At 56.9% G+C, this 22523-nt stretch overlaps 1 protein-coding gene across 5 annotated transcripts in view; it reads left to right on the forward strand.

The window, feature by feature from the left end:
- The window catches only part of Baiap2 (BAR/IMD domain containing adaptor protein 2), a 65906-nt gene extending 43512 nt beyond the window's left edge, over window positions 1-22394 (forward strand). Inside the window, exons 7-15 of one of the 5 annotated variants that reach the window (XM_057773521.1) lie at window positions 9210-9362; window positions 12010-12234; window positions 12403-12604; window positions 12990-13191; window positions 13993-14061; window positions 14585-14747; window positions 16307-16341; window positions 18614-18661; window positions 21971-22394. In XM_057773521.1, the coding sequence (XP_057629504.1) occupies window positions 9210-9362; window positions 12010-12234; window positions 12403-12604; window positions 12990-13191; window positions 13993-14061; window positions 14585-14747; window positions 16307-16341; window positions 18614-18641 (1077 nt within the window). In that variant the 3' untranslated portion in view covers window positions 18642-18661; window positions 21971-22394. Of the gene's footprint in view, window positions 1-9209; window positions 9363-12009; window positions 12235-12402; window positions 12605-12989; window positions 13192-13992; window positions 14062-14584; window positions 14748-16306; window positions 16342-16773; window positions 18305-18613; window positions 18662-21970 lie in introns of those variants that run through there. The other 4 variants (XM_057773519.1, XM_057773522.1, XM_057773520.1 and 1 more) reach the window with 4 other exon arrangements.
- The last annotated feature ends 129 nt before the right edge of the window (window positions 22395-22523 follow it).

Here is a 22523-nt window from a genome sequence, read left to right on the forward strand (position 1 = left end):
TTATTTAGACACTAGACACTATAGAATACATGTAAAACCTACAGTACAACGGGCTTTAGTAGATCGGTAGAACTGTACAACCGTCGCATTAATCTGCAGCAGTTTACCAACCTAAAAAGAAGCCCGTACCCAGCAGCATCCACCCCCATGGCCCCCACCCTCACCCCATCACCTACTCTCCCCACTCGAGAACACCTACCTGCTTTCTGTCTCTGTGGATCTCTGTGTTCTAGACATCAGCTGCCACTGAGTCACACCGTGTGACTTTGAGTCTGGCTTCTTGCACCGAGCTTGTTTTCAAGGTCTGTCCATGTTGAGCACGAATCCGCCAATCTCTCCTCGCCAAGTCAGTGTTCTCCCGTCCACGGTTGAGTGGCCTGCCTTGACAAGGGTGGCTGATCCCTTTTCTTCTCGGCCCACGCTGCCCAGGCAGCCCACGCTGAGGGCATCCTGAGACTCAGGGAAGGGCAGGCCAGGTGTGAAGGCCAGAGCTGCAGGCTCCGTTTCCATCTTATTCAGGTGTGGCTCAGAGGGCTCATCTCCCCATTTTCTCTCTTGCTTTCCTTCTCTTTCTCTCAGGCCTCCTCTTCCCTACCCCACTAATGTCAACCATCTCGAGAAAAACTCAGTCCAGTCTCTGCTGTTGGTCACAGAGCCAAGGGTAGAGCTTGTTCCCCTCAGCTGCCTGTGGCTGTGGCTCTGGACTTCTGTATGGCATCAGGAAGGCCTTTTCTTGCAAGTAGAAAGGCCTGCTGCCTACTGTATACTCTGGCCCTCAGGAGCTGCCCAGGACTTTCTGGGTGCCTGCTTCCCATGGGGCTGTAGTGGCCACCTCCCCAGTGGGTCCTGGTTTGACCTGACAGAGGCTAGGTGGTGGAAGAGACTTGGATATCTTGCCCTGCTTCAGCGCTTATGGGCTTTGTGGTTTTGAGCAAGGTGAGGTCTTTCACTTCCTAGCCCCTGAGTCATACCATGTGACTTTGTGCCTGACTTTCTGCACGCTTTCAGGGCCGTCCATGGCTTCCATACTGTTGACCATGAGTTTCGCTCCTTTTCACACACGTGAATCATTACCTGTGATGATGCTGTAGGTACCCAGCATGTCTCCCTGGAACTGCCGCTGCCGTGGGAGGACATCCTGATCGTATGAAGGTGTCTCCTGGTAGACGTGTGTAACCCCAGACTCAGATGCCTACCCCTCAGGCTCACGTCTGAGTACATCAGCTTAGCTCTGACAGGATGAGGTGTTCCTGCCCCTGCAGTAGGTGTCCTCAGAGGTCAGAGCAGATGCTGGTGCACTGGGGAAGGACAGTGAGAGAGCATGGCTCTGGGCTTCAGGTGACCGGAGGGGTGGCCTCCCAGCGAGTCCCCTGCAAGCAGGTGCTGTGGCCGTGATAGCACCCTGGGCTTGGGTGCCTCCTGGCTTTCTCTCTTGGAGGTGTCTCACGCCAACTTCTTTCTAGTTTCAGCCTTATCCAAGGCCCCCTTTGGCCTGTCCCAGAGTGTGGTTGCATAGAGTTCTGCCAGGCCCTTCTCTGCCCAAGTCCCAGGGCTCTTACTCGGCTGCCTCTTGGCTCCTGTACACGCCCTGTATTCCTCTGGCCCCTCAGTGGATGGCCTGTACTTACCCGGCTGTGTCGGTTTGGATTTACATGAATTGTTGCTGCTGTTGGCAGGCTGTGGGTCGGGGGGCAGGGTATTAGAGATTGAACCCAGGGCCTTATATATGCGAGGCAAGCACTCTGCCTCTAAGCCATATCTGTCTATTCACCTGGATCTATAGAGAAGTTGGGTTTTTTTTTTTTTTCGGGGGTGGGGGGAGCTTGCCCACCCTTCAACTCAAGACAGGTCTATGAGCTTGAATCCGTCTGCCTCATCTAGCTGTGTGCAGGCTGTGCTTCCACCAGCCCTGACTGTTTTCCTGATACCCAAGCAGACAGGCATGGATGTTCTTGGCGTCTCTCACCTCTTACCTTTGAGAGTAGAGAATGTTCGGCGTATGGCTGCCCTGGTTCTTCTGAGTTCAGTGAAGGTGCACTGACTGCCATATTGGAGTATCCTGTCAGCCTTGCTACAGCCAATCAGGCTACTCGAGAACCCTTGCCCCTGGTGCAGGTCCTGCCAACTCCCAGTGCTTTGCAGACGGCCAGGGGTCCCATCTGACCTATGCATAGGGCATGGCTGCCGGCAGCTAAGCACGAGCTTGAGGCTCTTCGGCATGGCAGCATCTTCCCCTTCAAGGGAAGGAAATATCTGAGCATGTGAGCTGAGCTGAACCCCATTCCTCTGCCAGGTCTAGACCCTCCACGGTGGCCCTATCCCTGCTCAGGCCCCATCACTCCAGGTTGGCCTCACAAGGGTTGTTGTGGATCTAAAGACTTTAGCCAGGTGTTGATTACTACAGAAAGATCCTTCGCCTCCCATGGTTTCCTGTTTTGTTTTGTTTTGTTTAACTCCTCCCACGATGGTCTGCAGGTGGGTCTAGTAGCTGAGCCCTAGTCAGCTGGGGGCTCAGAGGTCTCTGTTGGTTCCTGTAATGTCATGTCCACTGGTGGCTGGCAACATTAGCAGAGACGCCCATGTTCTGCCCTTGGGTGAGCACGGCAGGATTCTAGTCTAGGGCTTCTGGAACTGCTTCATAAGCTAACCGGGAAGTGGGACTCGACCCCACGCTCTGGGATGGCCTGAGTGTGTCTTGAGACCACAAGAAACATAGAAACAGAGGCCCTGACCAGGCCCACCTGTTGCTCCAGCCTGGGAAGGGCTTCCCCGCTCCCTTGACATGCGTATCTGAGGTTTCTCCACTCTGCATGTCCCTCACTGGCTTGACCAGAGCCAAGCAATGTCAGACCATGGTAAACATCGGGTTCAGAAAGTCAAATGTAGGCTAGTGTGGACATCTTCTGTATGGAAGACATCCTGGGACAGGCACAGAGGCCCAGCTTGGGATCTGTAAGCCTTACCAAAGCCAGGGGCCCAACAACAGCCACCACTGGAGAAGGAGGTGCATGTATTTAGCCACCTTGGTCCCAGCAGCCTGGTCTTGATATGTGTGTCGCTGGTCTCAGCTTGTGCTTGTTGAGCATGATCCCCTTCCCCGTCCCTGAGAAGTGAGCAGAATGTCGTCCCAAGACCCGGTTCCACCGGTCTACCAGTAGGGTCCCTGGTGTGGTTGGCGCCTGGGACACAGCGGACACAGCCCAGCTGCATATGCGGGGCTCTTAGAGTTCTTGGGAACAGGAACTCACAGTGACAGACCCAAGCCTTCGGGAATGCTGGCCGGGCACGCAGCCCCACCCTGTGCTGACCTCGCTCATGGCCTCCGGCGAGGCTGGACCATACCAGAAGGGTGGTCACTGAAGACGGGTGTTGTAGGGGACAGGACTGCTCGGCGCCAGGGAGGTGTGAGGTGGCCAGACTCGGGCAAGGGGGATGGCGCCTACGGCAGCACTGTCCGGTCTGCAGGTGAGAACTGCTCAGAACTGAGCTTGCATGTTGAGAGCGCCAGAGAAAACTAATTTTAATTATAGGTCAGAGAATGGGAGCTCAGAAGCATTTGGGGCACTAACTGGGACGGGTAGTTTTATAAAAAAAAAAGGGGGGGGAAGTTCTGAGAGCCCTCACTCATGGCCTGAGGGACTGCCCTGGCGCAGCCCTTCCCTCCAACACATTCCGTCACCGCAGGGTTGCCACCAAGCATCAGGAAGCACACGGTGACCATCTCAGAAACTAGGGGGTAACTCAGCCCCCCTGAGGTGATAGGGGAGAGAAGCCCCAGAATACGAGAGATGCCTGGCTCTCTTTTATCTGGCTGGTATCCTCCATCTCCTCCCCCAGGGATGAGGTGGAGGTGAGGGCCATGCTGGCTCAGTAGCTGCAAAGCCTCCATTAACTGTCGCCCAACCAGCCGGTATCCCGGGACTCTTCCGTATGCCTCTCTTTCCACAGGTCCCTCACGGGCACCCTTTCCCAGTACCCTGGCCAAGCTGGGTGTGCCGTTGTATTCAGGCCTTGATTCCTTCTGGTTTTGCTCCATTTGACTCCTCCCCCAACCTAGCTCTTGTTAGAACAAGACAGGCACAGGTAGGAGGCTGTCTACAAATGACAGCCTCTGAAAGTGTAGCATGGCCTTTGCTTTTCCTGCTGGGTGACCCTGCCGTCCTGTCCCTCAGATGGCCCTCACCCTCCCGAATAGAGTGTGTGGGGAAACGGGGATTAGGAGACACATAGGCAGAGCCTGCCGGTGTGCTGCCTTAGGTGTGTGCTAGGCTTGGGCTGGGGGGGGGGGCAGCTTGTCTTTCCCTACACCCTTGTGCCTACTGAGTACTGAGGGAGACGCAGCTGAGATGCAGCTTCGTGCCAAAGCCCCAGAAACCATGTAAGAACCCAGAGAGAAGCAACTGGCTGTGGGTAGGCCTGACCCCATCCAAGACACTCTGAGACGGGTCTGACCCTGGGGAAGGCCCTGGAAGGGCTCCTCCGCCCGACCCTGTCAGTACAGGGTCCTCCTGTTGGTAGGGAGCATGCCAGGCTCCCTGTCCAGGCCAGCTGACCTTGGTCCTCCCTGAGCTGATGTGGGGAGGTAAGCAGGTACAGGCTAGCTGTGTAAAACGGGGGAAGTGGTCAAGGTCCTGGGTGGGTGCCTGCCTGAGGGGTGGGGTGGGGTGTCCGCAGTACTCCCATGCTAGACAGGGGCCACTTTGTTGGCTTGGCACCTCCGGACCTCTCACTCACGTTCCTCTCTGGGGTTTGTCTGTTCTAGGGGCCTGAGAGAAGGGAACAATTCTTTCTTTTTAAAGGGCTGTATAATTAACAAAGTAAAGATAAAATAACCGCAGCAGAGATCTTCATAGTACGATAGCAGAGGCTGGCCCGCCAGAGTCTGATGTGGCACAGGCCTGTGCCCTCGCTCCGGCAGACAGCAGGGAAGTGCAAGCCTGGCACCCAATGCGGCCTCACCCTATAGCATCACATGGTCAGATGAGTACTGCTGCCAGGTCCTGGGGACCACCCCATACCGACACCCATCCCTTGGGGTCTCCCAGGGACAGCCTTGGCCTGTACCACCAGGCTCCATTGACAGGCAGTTTTGAAGACTGAGTTTCTAACACATTAACTTTTGGGGGTGTTTTAGTGACTGCCATGGACTAAAACACCCCCAAAAGTTAATGTGCTAGAAGCCATTAGAATAGCTAGTCCCACCATACAATAACCCCAACCCTGTCCTCCCATGGTCAGAATCTGCTTGTTCCGTCCACTGCCCTGGATGCCAGGCCCTTCAAACTGGGAAGGCCTTTCCTTGGCTTCTGTTCTCCAGTTGCTTCAGACAACATGGAGTGTCAGCTCCCCAGCACAGCCCGGGGGCTCTGAGTTGTCTCCTTGGGAGTCCTGGCCCCCAGTGTAACAGTGGACCAAGCCTCATGAACTCCTCACGGGGCTGTAGGGAACCTTGTGGGAAAGCCTCATTGGGTTAGGGTGAACCACAGCAATTTCAGATTTTTCTAGAACATCCATCCCCCCTCTGAGTCACAGGCTGGCTCTGGAGCAGAGGAGACACACTTTCCAATCACTTCTGCCTTCTCAGATTACAGGGCTGCTGTGCCGGGTGACTAAGTGGGAACCGTTCTCTGTGGGTCTCAAATGCTTTCAACTGGGCGTTTCTATAGTGCCGTCTCCATAGCACCCAGCTAAGCAAGGAGCTGTGCGGCACCGTGGGGCGGGCGGGGACAGCAGGAACCTGGCCACTGCGGGGACAGGCCTAATGCCATTTTAAATGGCCCAATGCCAAGCCATTGGCAGTTCAGGCTGGGGTTGTGTTCTGTCCTCTGTGCTTTCCAGAGAACGTAGAAGTTCCACCACACCAGAGTGCCCCGTCCACAACACTAATCAAGGGACTCGGAGACCTGAAGGGCAGCCACCACCTGTCCCCTGTCCTCTACCGTCTTCTTCACAAAGGGACACTTAATTTGGCCCAGATTTCCAGGATCTTCCTAGTAAAACTGTGGTCTGTCTGTGAGGAGTCAGTGGCCTGGAAAAGGAGGTCAGGGAAGTCGGTGGTTATTCCTAGACAGAAGTGGCAGCCACTTGTCACTGGCAGGCTTCGCCCGATGCCTCCTCTCCCAGGTCGGACTGGAGCTGATGATGTCAGCCCAGACGGGTGTGTGGTCCAGGACTCTTCCCTGCCTCCCAGCTGGGAATTCTTGATAGTCCCTCAGGGTACTGTTCTGGGGCGGTGTCTCCCCTTTCCTCGAACCAACCCTAGGTGACCAGGCATGACCTGTGTGGTTACATTTAATCCCGGGGGTACATAAGTAAGTGAAAATCTTCAAAGTAAACCACCGTGCCCTCCTACCTGCCAGGCTTCCAGACCCGCTAATGAGGCCGGGCCCCATACCAGTACCCTGCACCCCAGGGAGCCGAACGCTCTTGTGTAAAGGTAGTGCGCAGCCTACAAACCCAGAAACCGCCAGTGGTGGGCAGGCTTCAGCCTCAGTTTAGAAGGTGCTGTTCTCGGGGCAGGGAGACCCAGGGGGCCCTGTGGCCTGGTTTATGCTGCTGTCCTAGGTGACAGTTCCAAGTGGAGCCTCTTTCTGAAGTCCCCTGGAGAATGAAATGCTGCAGATTATCACCAGGCTCTCTCCCTCCCAGCCAGAACCTTAGCTAGCTCTCTATTGCTCTCTAACTTAGACTCTGCTGAGCCCTTCTGGCTACTGTTGTCCTTGAGAAGGTTCTGGAGGAGGGCGGTGGCCCAAGGATCCACCCACCCTAGCCTCAAGGACCTTGGACATTCCTGAGCTGGCCACCAAGCCGGAGAGCCTGCGAGTGTGTGTGTGTGTGTGTGTGTGTGTGTGTGTGTGTGTGTATGTGTGTATCCGTGTCCACCTGTCTGTATCCATATCCTTGTGCCTGAGGTCAGATCTTAGAAACTACTCACAGCCTAGTTGAGCCCTGAAGGCCAGAGTGCCCCAGTCCCAGACGGTTGCTGGGCTGGGGTAGAATGAGTGGGACTCAGGGAAGCCTGTACTGGCCTTGTCCTCCTGGAGAGCAGCCCCTGCCTCCCTGACCCTAGTCATGCCTGACTCCATCTCCCCAGCCTTTCCCGAAGCGCAGGAAGGAGCTAGCACCCAGGCTGAGCCTCCTCCAGGGCTCCCTGGAGTCCCTCCCAGTACAGCTCCTCTGGGGGCAACAAGGCTGAATACCCCACCCCCTACTTCCCAGAGGACCCTGGAGTGCAGGGGAGGTTCAGGGAGCAGGAAGCCCTGGTAGATGCATGTTGCATAACCAGAGGAAAAGTACTTGGCGCTGTGGAGGAGAGAGAGGAGGAGCAGAGAGAGGAGGTAATGGCCCTGCCATCACAGCAGCAGAACCCACTGTCAGGCAGGAAAGTGGCTGTCACCAGGTATCCTGATCTCTCTTTACAGGGAAAGAAAGTCCCACCCTGCAGACTTGGTGGCTGGGCCCTGCTGCTACTCGAGAAGACCAAGACCTATTCTCAGGGCCCACTCAGGCTGGTCCTGCCAGGGGAGAGGACTGGAGTTTAATGTGGGGCTGCAGGGGCGGAAGCAGCAAGTCGGGTGGGTTTGATGACAAAGGTGTGGCAGGCCTTGACCTTGGAGAGATTTAAGCTGGCTGTTAGGCAGAGTTGGTACGGTGGCCACGGTGAAGACCAGCCCCCACCCAGCTGGGCTTCCCCCTCTTCTGTCCCTCCAGCTGAGCCCTGTGTGGGGAGATGCTAAGGGAACAGCCTGCTCCAACCCCCTCTGTCGCCCACGGCTCAGCCGCCCACCCACGCTGAGTCAGAGCTCCGAGGTGGCTGTGAGTCAGCTGTGAGCACCCTGGCAGCTCAGGCCTGCCCCCTGCTGGAAGATGGCCATGCCGGGAAGCGCTTCTTCAACAGCTACTCCTGGGCAGCAGGGCTGGCCAAGCTCTCTGCTCCGGGCTGGTGGAGTTCAGCCTTAGTGGGGCCTGTGCAGGGTGTGCACTGGAGAGGTGTCTCGGCATTTTGTAATGGACAATTCCGGCTGATACTTGTGTGTGAATAGGTCTGTTCTTGACATTCAGTCAGTTCAGTCATCACAGTTGGGTTTAACAGTTCCGCACGCGGCTACAGGGCCTTGGGTGCACACCCTGCCAGCCGCTGTCCTGGAAAGACCAGTAGAGAAGTTCGAGGGGTGGGCGTGTTCCTTCCCGAGACCAAGCCCTGGACTGGCCTGCCACTGGTGCGTGTGCCTTCCCGTCTCAGGAAGGACTCAAGGAACCGGTGTGTGCATCAACCCAGTGTGCCCCTGACCTGGGGCTCTAACACCAGCTGCCACAGCTTTTCTCTCAGACGGCGCTTTCCTGATTTCTTTCGCCTATGGCTGACTTTCTTACGGTGTGGCTCTTTGACCAGTGCTTGCTTTCGGTGCGGACGGCTTGTATCTACTTTGAGACTTTCAAATTGTGAACTACACATAACTGATAGAAACCGCTTTTTAGTCGTTAAGTGAACAGTTCAGCGGCAGGAGCGCTTTCTTTGATAGGTTGGTCTAAGAATGACAAGGTCCCATGTATCTAGGTGATCCTCAGACCCCCTGTATAGCTCAGAAGACCTTCAGGAATGTTGAGAATACGGGCAGGCAGCACTACCTACGCCTTTTGTTGTGGGTTTTTGTTTTTTGTTTTGTTTTGTTTTTTTCAAGACAGGGTTTCTCTGTAACTTTGGAGCCTGTCCTGGAACTAGCTTTTGTTTAGACCAGATTGGCCTCGAACTCACAGAGATCCGCCTGCCTCTTCCTCCCGAGCGCTGGGGTTAAAGGCGTGTGCCACCACTGCCTGGCTTAGGGCCACAGCTCTGATCCCTAGCACCCTCATAAATGCCAGGTGACCGTGACAGCATGTACCTGTAGTCCCAGCACTTGTGGAGAGAGGGTCCCCAGGGCAAGCTAAACCAGTAGAATTGGGGAGCGCCAGGTTCCATGAGAGACCATGCTTCAGTGAACAGGGGTATCAAGGAAGACACCAGTGTCAATCTTCTGCTCCATGTGCATGCGTAGGTATTCGCATTGTGTGTTTATCAACCCAGAGGTCCGTCACCCGGGTCCTCCACAGGAGACAAGATCCTGGGCCACATGGACAGTCATGCCGAAAGTGGCCTGCAGGCATAATTGCATAACTAAACCCAAGCAGAATCTGCCTTCAGCTCACCGGCCTGTCCCCTCTGCCCCCAGTACATCGACGCCATCAGCAACAAGCAGGGCGAGCTGGAAAACTACGTGTCTGACGGCTACAAGACAGCACTCACCGAGGAGCGCAGGAGGTTCTGCTTCCTGGTGGAAAAGCAATGTGCTGTGGCCAAGAACTCCGCTGCTTACCACTCCAAGGTGAGCTGATGCCGTGGGCTGCATGGTCTCTGCCTGCTCCGTGCAACTGGCCCCATTTGCAGGAGGGAACTAGCTGGTCATGGACCCAGACAGTGTTCGTGAGCATCTGAGCTCCCAGAGAAGTATGTAACACTGGGGAGAGCATCCTTGTACACCTCAGACTGGGGAACAGACTTCTAGAGGTAGAATTGCTGGGTCAGAGGCATGGCATTTTGAAGACCTGCATTAGAAATGGCTGGGTATTTTGGGAGACTGCAGCTGACTGCCTGCTAAGGAGAACTCACAGTGGGGTAGGTTTGAGGGCTTCCTGAAGTCACGCCTGGCTTTTCTGCTCCAGTCAAGGTCTAGCTAGACTGATGGCAGCTTGAGAGGGAGTGACCCACGCCCTCCTGGCTTCTGAAAGTGTTAGTTGTTACCTGCTCATCTGAACACATGGGTGGCCTCTGGGCCGGGACTCTGATATTGACGACTCCTGGCCTCTGAGGCTGGACCACATCACCTGACATCCCTACCTGCACGACTTAATGTCTGCCAGCTGCCATAGTCCCATAGACAGCCATGTCCCACATGGAACTGGTCACCCTCATCCCACACCGCACCTCCTAGGCAGCTGTAGGTCCCTCCCCTTCACTGCTCCAGGTGGCCTCTTCTGAGCCCAGACTGGTCACATGGGTGTCCTCAGAGTCCCTCCTTGCCCCCACTTTCTCTGGTGCCGTTTATTTATTTATTGATTGATTGATTGATTGGTTTTTTGAGACAGGGTTTCTCTGTGGCTTTGGAGCCTGTCGTGGAACTAGCTCTGTAGACCAGGCTGGTCTCGAACTCACAGAGATCCGCCTGCCTCTGCCTCCCGAGTGCTGGGATTAAAGGCGTGCGCCACCATGGCCCGGCTCCTCTGGTGCCGTTTAGCAATAGGCTTTTGGTGGGGTTCATGTATTCAGGCATTCCTGGTTCCTCCACAACCCCTGAGAAACCAACCTCTTTCCACTAAGTCGAATGAGGGCCCCTCCTAGACACCCCATGTTCCCTCTCCCTATTTACAGCCTATCCCATCAGAACACACACACATTTCCTGGGCCACATTCCAAGTCCTAGCCCAGCCTTGCTAAACAAAGCAAGTCCTTGTAAGGAGCTGCCTCCTCCAGGACGGGCTGTCCCGAGCCCCTGACTATGTGACCTGGGTCTGGGAGTCAGAGTTCAGAGGCCCAGGACATTCAGAGGGCTGACATAACCCCCTGGGGTAGGGAAGGTTCAGGTGATAGACTCTTTCTGGAAACATGTTGAGGTGAGTGGAACCCTGTCATTTACTATATCTGTAGGAGATAAACTGGGGTCAGATTGTGTCCCCTGGAACATTCAAGAACATTCAAAGAGCTTAGTATGATTACACAGCCCAGCCAACCACGGAGACCCGGGTCCTGTCCCGGTGAGGGAAGGTGGTCTAGAAACTGACACTATACACACTGACGTGTCCTTCCCACACATGACCCTGCCACGTCTGCTCTGGTCCTCAGGGCCTTTGGCACCAGGAAAAGCCCAGAGGCTGCTGGAGGCAGGTACACAGCCAGGCCAGGACTGCCCCTGTGTCCTGGGAGACACGCTGTCTGTGCCTGCTTCCTGCTGCGCCCTCCATCCCCACTTCCCCACTCCCACAGCTGCTGGCGCTGTGACTGCCTGGTGCAGGTGCCTTCACAGAGCTTTAAGGCTGGCAGCCGCATCTGCGCCCTCTAGTGGGGACCAGACTTTGTGCTGTGGCCGGAGGAAGAGCTCTAACTTCGCTGTCTGGGCAGCTGGCCACACGCTGGGCTGCGCACAGGCTCTGAACAGGGGTCTTGAAGCTGGTCTGCCAGTGTGGCCATCCCAGGATGAAAGGATTTGACCGTCTGCAGCACTACCGCCCTGGAGGCCCACTTGTCCTAATGGGTAGCAGGGACAGGGGCTGCCTCACCTGTACCCAGATGCCAGGCACAGCTCACTGCCCATTCAAGCCTTTTGAGTTTCTTCAAGTAGACACAAGACCCTAAAGCAGAATTCATTGTCGTGTCTATGCCCCTCATCCTGTGCATCCTGCACACTCACGGGGTTGGCTCTACCCGAGATAGGCCTTCATGTGCCCCAGAGGCAAGCCAAGCTCTTGGATAGGAATGCCAAGCCCGTCTCCGGGATAGGGGCCACCTTTGCACATCTCCGCCCTCCTGGCCTGATCATGACTGGGCAGCTCTGTCCTGTCTCCAGTTTTAACCCCCTCACACCTGCCAGATGGCTCTTTCCTTGACATTACGTAGTCTTGTCTACAAAGGAGCTGCCTATCCTAGGGCTGGCTGTGTGAGTCCGTCCACGCCCCCCCCCCAGGCTCCTGAGGAGGCACTTCCAGAACAGGGCCTCCCTTGGTCTGATTCTGTGCCTGGTGTCCTCTCAGGGACCTAGCACATAAGTGCTCGCCAGGCCCTTTAGCAGGAATCCCCTTTGAGACACAAGTCCTTGCAGGTGGCCTTTGAGGGACCACCGATGAAGGACAGCACTGGGGCTAGGACAGGCCACATGCATGCAAGGTGGTGCTGCTCAGAGAGACACCTCTGGACTGTGCCCCACTGCAGGAACTCGGGCTGCGACTGACGCCTTTCCTGTCCTGTGTCTTCTGCTCTAGGGCAAGGAGTTGCTAGCCCAGAAGCTGCCTCTGTGGCAGCAAGCCTGTGCTGACCCCAACAAGATTCCAGACCGTGCCGTCCAGCTGATGCAGCAGATAGCCAGCAGCAACGGCTCTATCCTCCCTAGTTCCCTGTCAGCCTCCAAGTCCAACCTGGTCATCTCAGACCCCATTCCTGGAGCCAAACCCTTGCCAGTGCCACCTGAGCTGGCACCATTTGTGGGGGTGAGTCCTGGGCCTTCAAAAGCTTACAGGGGGGGTGTCCCTTTGCCTGGGGTGGCGGCATCTTCTCTAAAGGGCAAGCCCAGTGTGCTGAGCCCACGCCCCTGTGGTGGGTGCAGGGTACTCCCAAGCTGGCTCCCAGCGACGCCCTGCCCCTGCCTCTTCCTCCAGCGGATGTCAGCTCAGGAGAATGTACCTGTCATGAATGGCGTCGCAGGCCCGGACAGCGAGGACTACAACCCCTGGGCTGACCGCAAGGCTGCCCAGCCCAAATCCCTGTCTCCTCCGCAGTCTCAAAGCAAGCTGAGTGACTCGTACTCCAACACACTCCCCGTGCGCAAGAGCGTGACCCCGAAGAACAGCTATGCCACCAGTAAGGGCCCAAGGGTGCTAGGCTGAGAAACCAAGGCTTGTGAGTGCGTGTGCGTGCGCATGACTGTGGGAGTATGTATGTAGGTATATATATGAACACGCGTTTCTGCATGGCATGTATGTGCATATACCTGTCTGCATGTCTACAAATACCTGTGCACGGGTATGTTACGCATGTGCGAGCATGTAGTGCGTATTGATTGGGACTGTGGCATGGTGGGAGGAGACCAGAGCCCCATCTGCAGCAGATGGGCTAGAGAGTGGAGGGGGCTTCCATTGGTCATGGGTCGGTTTCTGTGTTTGGTCCGTGATGGTTGTGAGTGCTTGTATCCCGGCTCCTTCTGACGTGAACAGTCCTCTCACGCACACACCCGTTGTCCCGGCAGCTGAGAATAAGACGTTGCCACGTTCGAGCTCCATGGCAGCTGGCCTCGAACGTAATGGCCGCATGCGGGTCAAGGCCATTTTCTCCCACGCGGCCGGCGACAACAGCACTCTGCTGAGCTTCAAGGAGGGCGACCTCATCACGCTGCTGGTTCCCGAGGCCCGTGACGGCTGGCACTACGGCGAGAGTGAGAAGACCAAGATGTGAGCGCCCCAGCAGGGGGCGTGGCTGAGAAGCCCGCCCGCTTCCGCACACGAGGGGGTGGCAAAGTCAGAGGACCTTTCCCCACTGACCCCATCTTTATTGCCCGTTACTTCTGTGTCCCTGTGATTGCTCATCCTTTGGCACAGGACACGGTTTTCTGAATGTGTGTGCACAGTGGCACACCTGGCCATAGTCAAGATGGGAGCCTATGTATGGTTTCCCTAAAATAATGTGGCAGAGCAGACTTGACCACCTGAGACAGCTCCCCCCAAACTCTCCTGTAGGTCTGAATAGCCTGCGGCAATGTCACCAAGTCTTGGCACCACCCAGAGGCAGCTCGCATCCCCAGGAAAGCAGTAGTTTTTATCTTGGTCTGTCTTTGACCCATATGGCTAAGCAGCTGTGGCCAAATCGAGGCATAAACTGAGCTTTGCTGTGTCCCAGTGGCAGCTGCGTACTGGGCAGGGAGCCTGCGAGAGGTCTCTGAGGAATAGGAAGCCGTGTTGCTTCTGTCCCAGTGTTCTGGAGCTGGACCCATCATGGTAGTGGGCTGTGTGGCGGGTGAGGTACAGGTGGTCAGACCCATGGCTCCACCAAACAGAGCTGCTAGGCTGCCTCACCCTTGGGGCCAGGTGCAGAGCCAGCTCCAGCCACGTCACATCACGGTCTCCCTGGAACCAGTGGGACCCGGGGTCTGACAGCGGTCAGCAGGGGCCACTATGCTGCATCTGGAGAGCCTATAGAATGGATTCTATTCTATATATAGAATAGGGCTCTCTCACCTGGGGCCTTTATTCTAGGCGGGGCTGGTTTCCCTTCTCCTACACTCGGGTCCTGGACAGCGACGGAAGTGACAGGTTGCACATGAGGTGAGTGTACTGGCTAGGCAGGGGCCCTGGGCAACAAACTGGGCAGGGCTTCTACAGCACCATCTCATAGGCCCTGCTCTATGTTGGAGATCATACGTGGGAGGGTGTGGGATGCTACGGTGTTAGGGGGTGTTCTGGGGGGTGGGGGTCCTGGGAGCCCTGGGAAGAACAGGTGCAGTGTGGGGCAGTTGTTGGCCCATCGTGAGTGCACCACACCTCACTACCCACCTCCGAGAGCGGGGTTGGAGGGCCCCCTGAGTCTTCAGAGTCTCCTGACCCTTGGAGAATCCCCACTGCTCTTGGAAAGGTGAATGGCTGCCTGTCACAGGGCTTCCCCAGCAAGCCTTTGGCCGTCCCTCCTCCCCCACATCTGTACGCACAGTCCAGGGAAACTCGGCAGGGAGGGGAGACCTAAGAAATGTCACTGGTTGCTGACAGCAGCCCAGGGCAGCTGAGCGAGGCCTGGAGAAGGGACGGGTATCTCCAGAGGACACTGGCCAGCCCGAGCCCCTTGTCCCCACAGCCTGCAGCAGGGCAAGAGCAGCAGCACAGGCAACCTTCTGGACAAGGATGACCTGGCCATCCCTCCCCCCGACTATGGCACATCCTCCCGGGCCTTCCCCACTCAGACAGCTGGCACTTTCAAGCAGAGACCCTACAGTGTGGCGGTTCCTGCCTTCTCTCAGGTGAGCGAGCCCTGGGGCCTGGGGCACGTGGACTTGGCTGGCAAGAGCCTGGCACCTGGTACTAACTGGTGTCTGGGCCTCTCGACTGACAGACCTGAGGCAGAGGCTCTGTAGCTTGGGATTTTAGCCGCACTTCCTACCAGACTCGATGTACTCAATACTCTTCTGCTCAGTGTGCTGTGGGACTTGGGCTTGGCTGACCTGGAGACCTCAGGGCCAGGGGATCAGAGCTTCAGACTCCTTCCCTGAAGGCTGCAGGGTGCTAGGTGTCTCTGCTGCTGTCCAGAGCTTTCTAGTCAGTGGGAGGCCATTGGTGACTGGTTAAGGCCTCTAGGCCCTGAGGAGGGTCCCTGGCAAACCCCTGTGCAGGTAGCAGTCAGCGTGTCCGAGGTGGGTCTGGCTTTGAGTGTAGGTCGGACCCATGGGGCTGGACAGTGGCTCCTACAAACCTGAACCCAGGACTCCCGTGCCAAGGAGGTCGGTCTCTTCTAGCCTTGGGCAGAAGGGATAGCAGCTTGTCTGTGGCTCCATCTGGCCCTACCTCTATCTGGACACGGGGAAAGAAAGAGAGCCCACTATGTCCATCTCTTGGGCCACCAGAGGAGCAGCATGGTGTCCCGGAATCACACTGTTGACAGTATGACAAGGATGTGCAGTCACGTGTGAAGCAGACGAGATCCTCCTTTTGGCTGTACCCATCCTGCCCTAGAGGGACGGGGATGCTTTGGAAGGGCTCCCTCCAGGGAGTCTGCGGTTCAGGCACTGTGACTGATTTGGGGTCTAGACGGTAATGTCCTTGACTGGAGCCTTCATTTGCATCAGAGCCACCCTGGAGCTGGCGCTCGAAGCATGCGGTGGCAGCGGGGTGTCCAGGCGGAGTAATGGACCTTGGGCATAGGCCAGCCTCTGGGAAGGGATTGGTTCAGGGCTGGGAAAACCAAGGATGGTGTGTCCACCACCGGATGGAGATGGCAGCTCTCTGCAGCTAGTGTTAGTCCGTGCCCAGACTGTCCCCTCCTGGGCAGGAGACCCAGCTCAGAGCCAGCCCAGGCCTCTGTGAGGTAGGGTGGTAATCTGTGGTCTCCTGACGCATCCGTCCCGTTGTTCACCTTTCTGTCTGCCTCCAAAGTCCCTGACTTTGCAGGAAGGCGCTCTGCCTACTGAGACCTCTGACCCCTCTTCACTGTCCCCACAAAAACTATTTCTTGGGGGAGTCCCAGTGCATGGGAGGCATTTGCAGTGATGTCATTAAGTCAGCTGTCCCGTAGGTACAGAGAGCACACATAGTCCAGTCTACCACTGGCCAGACAGGAGGTGTCCCTGATAATCTGTGAGGTCACCACATCCATGTTGCTGCTTGGAATAATATTCCCCAGCCACAGTGACTAAAGAGAGGATAGCGAGTGATGGGGAAGGAGCCGGCTTTCTGGGGACCCCAGCCTGTACCTCAACATGGGCAGAGCCATCTTTATGAGGACTGTGCCAGGGAAACCTTGTCAGTAAGGGCCTGAGTCTTAGTCACTGGGGTCCAGCGTGATTGCTCTGTCTTTGCTCCCCAGGGTCTGGATGACTACGGGGCGCGTTCGGTGAGCAGGTAAGAGGCTTCAGACTTGGTTGGGACTGTGGGTGGGTGACCATGGGCTTGGTTAGAGTAACCTCTCTCTTGGGGCCTGGAAACTGGCGTTTCTTACTTTGGGAACCCAAGGCTTGACCCTGAGCCTGCCACCAGAGTCGGACCCACCCACCCCTCCTGGGTTCCTACCCCGTTCTCTTCTAAGTAGAGCGAGCACATCCTCCATCCTGCTGCTTCTTGGTGTCTGGGCCTGCTCTGTCCATCCCAGCAGGCGAGACAGGGTTGGGGAGGGTCTTCAGCCACCTCTAGACCTTTTCTCCCTAGAACCAGGTAGGACTGCACTAGGGGCTGGAGCTGCTGTCCCTGGGCACAGCCTGGCTGCTGACTAGGGCTGCTGCCTACGGCTGACGGCGAGCATGCACCTGGGCAGCTGTCCTGTGCTTTGTTCCACAGTGGCAGTGGCACGCTGGTGTCCACAGTGTGAGGACGCTGACCCCGGGCAGCTGCTCTGAAGAGCTCTTCCCCGTCTCCTCCGGTTTCCCTCCTCAGCTCTCGTTGGTTTGTTCCCAGGTTGTTTTCTTTCCCACCCGCTCCTGCCTTTTGGTTGGTGATCCCAGACTCTGAACTCCCCCAGGGTCCATGGTGCTGCTCCCTGCGCCCCCTGTGCTCATGCCCCCAACAGGCGTCCCTAGTCTTGAGCATTAACTGCCAGGCGGGGCTTGCTGGCTGGGTGGCAAAGCAGTGCCCTCACCTGCTGCCCTAGCCCCGTGGTGTTCACGATGCACATCCCTTTTGTAAGGCTGGCCATGAGCCAGGTCTAGAGTTTGAAGAAAAAGAAAAATCTTTAAAAAAAGAAAAAAAAAGAAAAAAAATGAGAAAAAGAAAAACAGGAAAAAAGGACTATATTTTTTTTCCTAAAAACAAAAACAGATATGCATGGACTCCGGTGTACGTACTGTTACTCTGCATCTGACCGCCAGAGTGCTGGCGTCTTCTAGGACAGGAAGGGGCTCAGGGCCCTGGGGGCTCAGGCCCGGGGACCTTGGCCTGCCTCAGGCCCCTTCCAAGGGCTGCACCGAGTAAAGGGGCTTACACGGGCACCCGGGGAGCCTCCTGAGGAAGCTGGCCACTCCTGTGATGGAGGCTGCACCCCCAGCCAGGCCCTGCCCACCCCCCAAGGCCAGGCACTGGGCCTCTTTCCTTGGCAGATCCGGCTGGGCAGGTATATGTAGAACGGAGTGCGGCGCCCCTACCCAGGGTGGCGTTACCTCGTGCCAGTGCCCTTGCGGGAGCTGGGGACAAGAACAGGTGCTGCCCGGCCACATGCGGACATTCCAAAGACATCGAGACCAACCCCACCCATCCATACACACACACACTTCTGGGGAATCATTTCTATAACCAGCCTTTGAGGGAGTCACGGCCCTGTTGGCCCTGGGCTGCAGAGGGCCAGGGGAGAAGCAGGCCCTGGCCCAGCTCATCTTTTGTGTGTCTTGGTGACTTTAGAAACAGGCTCACTGGACTCAGTGGCTACTGGTTTTGTCTCTTCACACACTGAATTCTGGGCTGTGGAGCCCAAGGCCCAGCAGGCTCAGCTTTGCACCTGGCGGGAGCCCTTGGGAAGCTGCAGACACGCCTCTGATGTGGTTAGCAAAACCTGCCGGGGGACTAGGGCGTGGCTGGTTGAGTCTGCCGCAGCAGCTCAGACACAGACAGACAGACCCTGTTTTATATTTAAGGAAAACACAGCCAGAACTTGGACCTGTGTAAAGAACTTTCTGTGTTGTTCTAATTTTGCTAAAAGTTTCCAATCCAGGGGATTCCATGTGCAATGGATGAATGTAGACACAAACAGCAAACCTGTATGAAGATGTCAAGTGCTAAAAAAAATATTTTTTTTCCTTTTTCCTTTCCTTTTTTTTAAAAATCCGAACTGTGCCCTGTACTGCAGTCAACTGTTGGAATAAAGGTTTTATTTATTGCACTGAGTTGGTCTGGTGCCTCCTTCCAGCTCCCTGGCATGTGTGGGGGCTGCGTGGACCAGGCCGCACCTCAGTGCACCCCAGCTGGCCGGCTCAATGGCACCCTGGCTGGTGCAGACTCAGCCTGTGCTGGTTGACTCCTGAGCCCCCTCCCCCCCCTCTGCCCAGCAGGTGGAGTTGTGTCCCCAAGGACTGCAGGTCCCTTCCTGGCAGCCTGCACCTCTCCGTCCTGTCTGGCCTTCTGCTTCCCAGGGTCCTTAGACACGCTTCCGCTGCTCCAGTTTGACAATAAGCCTTGTGTTTCCTTACAGTGTTGATGTCGAAGTGGCCAGATTTTGAGCTGCCCCTGACTAGAGTTAGTAAGTTGACCTGGTTTGGGGCCCATCTGTCTACACCTGCAGCGGCTATGGCTGGACCCTCTGGCCTGAATCAGAATAGCCTCTGCAGGGGGAATCTGCTGCCTGGCAGGGCCCCGGGGTCGGCAGAGTTGTCTCGCTCTGGGCGCTGGGCCTTCCTTCCGCTGGTTCCCTCCTCGGGCTTGTGGTTCCCCTACCTTCCTTCTGCCTGGAGGCTTGTGGTTCTAACTCTGCCCCGTGACTGCCTTCGCTGCCAGAGACGGGGCTGGCCCACGTCTATCCTCTCCTTCCCTGCTAGGTGCTTTGTCACAATCAAAGGGTGGCCTGGGGGATAGCCTCCCCCAATCATTGAGCTTGTACCTGGGTGTTCCTGGGGCATTGTGGGGGGGGGGGGGTGAGTATGAGTCCAGCTGTTGAGTGCCACAGCTGAACCAAGCCCGGGCCTAGGGTCACGTGGACCTCTACCTTCTGATCTTTCTTACCTCTTCCAGTTCCCTCCATCTCCTCACATGGCCACAAGACACTGGCCAGGCTGCCTGTGTCCCTGGGTGCTGGAGAAGTGGGCCAACGTGGGCCACTTGGGGCAGGGAGGAGGGCACTGCTCCACATTGCCTACCACGGCGGACGGGGCTTTTACTCCCTCACCACACCACAGACGGGGCGGCATGAGAAGCCGGGACCTGTGTCCCTTAACAGGAGTGGTCATTACCTCCCTGAGAGTCACAGTGGCATGTCCCAACCTGTGGGCAGCCAGGCCACTCGGGCAGACGGGAATCTGTGTAGTGTGCGTTCTGTAGTTGAGTTCCGCTGACATTTGCAGAGAGCGTGAGATGCCCTTGGCTGACTCTGGGCCGGCCGGCCACTTCCTCCTGCCTCTAACTGCACACCCAAGATGTTCCCTGGGAGGCCTACATCTCCTGCCCAGTTAGGGGCCATGTCGTCCTCACCTGCAGCGGCATGGGGAAAGGTTCAGGGAGGCTGGCGCGCTCTTCCTGGGACCGGGTCCCGTGTGCACTAGGCCTGGGACTTAGGTGCAATAGACATAGAACAGAATGGATCTGGAGTCCCTGTACAGTGCTGTCACATGGCCCCTGGACATTCCCCGGCCACAGTCCCCTAGCCTTCCAGCACGCCTAGCCGGGGTGAAGGGGTATTCCGAAGCTACCTGTGGTTGAGGGGTATCCGTCCACACACAGCCTCACCCTGAATTTAGGACTGCAGGAGGGTTGCTACTACCCTTGGCCTGGTTCTGGGGGTACCCAGTCCTACGTAAGCCCACAGGTAATGCGCAGGACTGTTCTTGGCGGCAGCCAGCCTCTCATCCCATGGTTGTTGAGGAAAATCGTGAAAAACGGAGAAGGGGAAAGCAGGCTGTGCTGATGCAGGGAGTTGAGTCTCTCTAGGTTTCTGATCACAGTGTGTTGTTCGTGGATGGCTGTCTGCAGAGCTGGGGAGAGAGTTGGCACCAGCGGTTACCCAGCTGGTGTCTCACCATTCTGCCTCAGCCGGTTCCATCTTGCATAAACGCCATTTGTCGTTCCCGGGTCCCAGGCCTGGGTGCCTGGTCCTCCTCTTCTATTGGTGTAGGCTCTGCTGTTGGTTCCTCCCGCTGTTGGCGATGGCCGCTGCTGGGCATACCGTGTGCTGGCCATGTCCCCTGCAGGTTGATTTCACTTGAGTGTCCTTGAAAGAAAGCGTGTCCCTGGACTCTGCTAACTAGAACATGTGCAGAGCAAGACTTTGCCTTGGCTTTTGGCGTCTCTGGATGGTTCTCTGTGCTCTGAACTGCCCCCGTGGCTTTGGGGGAGGAGAGAAGAAAGTGTTTAAGAACAGAGAGCCTTTTGGGTGGGGCACTCTGGGTCTGGACTTCCTCTCTGGTCTTCCGTGAGTTAGGATGTGAGCCAGTGGGCAGTCGTCGGGCGTGTTCTGTGAATACCTCAGCCATTCTGCTCAGGCTTGGTCCCACGATAACCCTGCCCTGGGACCTGCTCATTGCTCTGCTCTGTCCCATCCCCTCAACAGAAAGACCTGTCCTCATTCCAAGTCTCCCCAGAGCTGTTGCCTTTGCCTGGCTTGAGAACCCTTCTGTAGAGTGTAGAGTGAGGCAGGGACAGCCTGGCCATGTCGGAGCCTGCAGCTAGCACCCTCCCCGCGATGGCAGGGTCCAGTCTCACAGAGAGGGGATACAGAGTAGAGGAGCCTGGCGTGGCGCGGACCTCAAGCTGCAGGCAGAGCAGGTGGTGGCCCCTAACACCCTGGCTCTCGGCAGAGGTGAGCAGCAACAGAGCCCACAGCCAGCAGGGACCTGCGCGCCTCCCCGGGCTCCACCTTTCAAAACTTCACAGCTCGAGTGTTTCAGATCTGTAGAGAATGTAATCTTCAGGAAAATGTAGGGTGAGACTCTGCCTATGAGGTCTTCCTGGGGACCCTGAATGGAGAGCCTGCTCGCCCACCCTGGGCTTCTGAGAACCCACCAGGCACAGAGGTGACATTCCAGGTAATGGTTGTAGAGCCAAGCACGCTTCCCTGGAAGTGCAGTCCTGTGCCTCGCGAGTCCCTGTGTTCACGCGCCATCCATGCTATCACTGTGGAGCTGCCTGGCCCCTCCCACCTACTGCCTTGCGCTGTTCCCACCTGAGCAGGTCCTCCCAGGCCTGACAGGGACTACAGGACAGGCTTCCCGGAGGGCTGGGCTGCCGCAGCCCATTCTTGCTCATCTGTTCCATTCCCACTTCCTGTCTTGAGTCTTGTCCCCGTCTATCAGCTGTGGCCTGAGGGGCACTTGGGTGGCTCAGCCACCAGTCAGGGAGGTGGCTAGTCCCTCGGCAGAGGAAACTGCCGCCTGGCCAAGGCAGTGAGGCAGTGGCCGTGGTGTCCATCCGCAGCCTGTGGAGTCAGGGCGCGTGCGCCTCGTGTCTGTCGTGTCTGCGTGTCTATAGTGTGCCTCCTGCGGCGCCCTGCATGCCTGGGCTGGTTTGTGTGACCCGCTGAGCTGTGTCCTCTGTGCACAGGAAAACCACTCCTTGGGCTTGGCCTGGGGGTGGGGGCTTACTTCCTTAAGGACATCCAGCCCGAGGTGGGAAGGGAACAGCTGGTCCTCACCATCATGCCCACTCTGCCACCCAGCGTGGAGCATGTAAGGTGTCAGTGGGTAGTCACACTAGGGGCTAACAGGTCTTGAGACGGCACCCAGCTCCGCCTGGCTCCAAGAATAAGCCACTGAGGTCTAAGTACTGGGGGTCTCAGGAGAAGCTTGGTGGCACAGCTTAGCCGAAGTGCCTGTCCAAACTGAACCTGTTCTTCTCTCCCTAGGAATCCCTTCGCCAACGTCCATCTGAAGCCGACAGTGACCAACGACAGATCAGCCCCTCTGCTCAGCTGACGGGCTGCCACGTGTCACCGCTGTGTCCACCACCACGCCACCCAAGGCAACCGGAGAAGACAGCCCTGCCCCACTCCCTGACAGTGCTTCACATCAGCCCGGCCTGGGCTGGATCCCAGGTGTTCCTGGGGAGGAGGCTGCCTCAGGAGGTCAAGTCTGTCGGCCACGGATGAGCCCCAACAGAGGGCCAGCACTTAGGGGGCAGGCATCTGTGACCCCAACTGTGGAACCTCGAGTGCCTCCGAACGCAGAAGAGGACAGTCTGTCAGCCCGTAGCTGGAAGGGGGCCCATTCCCATGCTGATTTTTTTTTTTTTAATTTTTTAGCCCACATGTGTGTCCGATCAATAAACATGTACCCACCTGTTGCGGTGTGTTCTTTTAGCCTGGGAGCATGGCCAGGAACAGGGCGGGGCACACCTGTACCCTTATAAGGGTGATTTATCACGAGCATAGCTGTGCTGTTGCACTAGAGGCGAGCCCG

The sequence above is a fragment of the Chionomys nivalis genome, chromosome 7 (assembly GCF_950005125.1).
Source record: "Chionomys nivalis chromosome 7, mChiNiv1.1, whole genome shotgun sequence".
NCBI classification, from domain to species: domain Eukaryota; kingdom Metazoa; phylum Chordata; class Mammalia; order Rodentia; family Cricetidae; genus Chionomys; species Chionomys nivalis.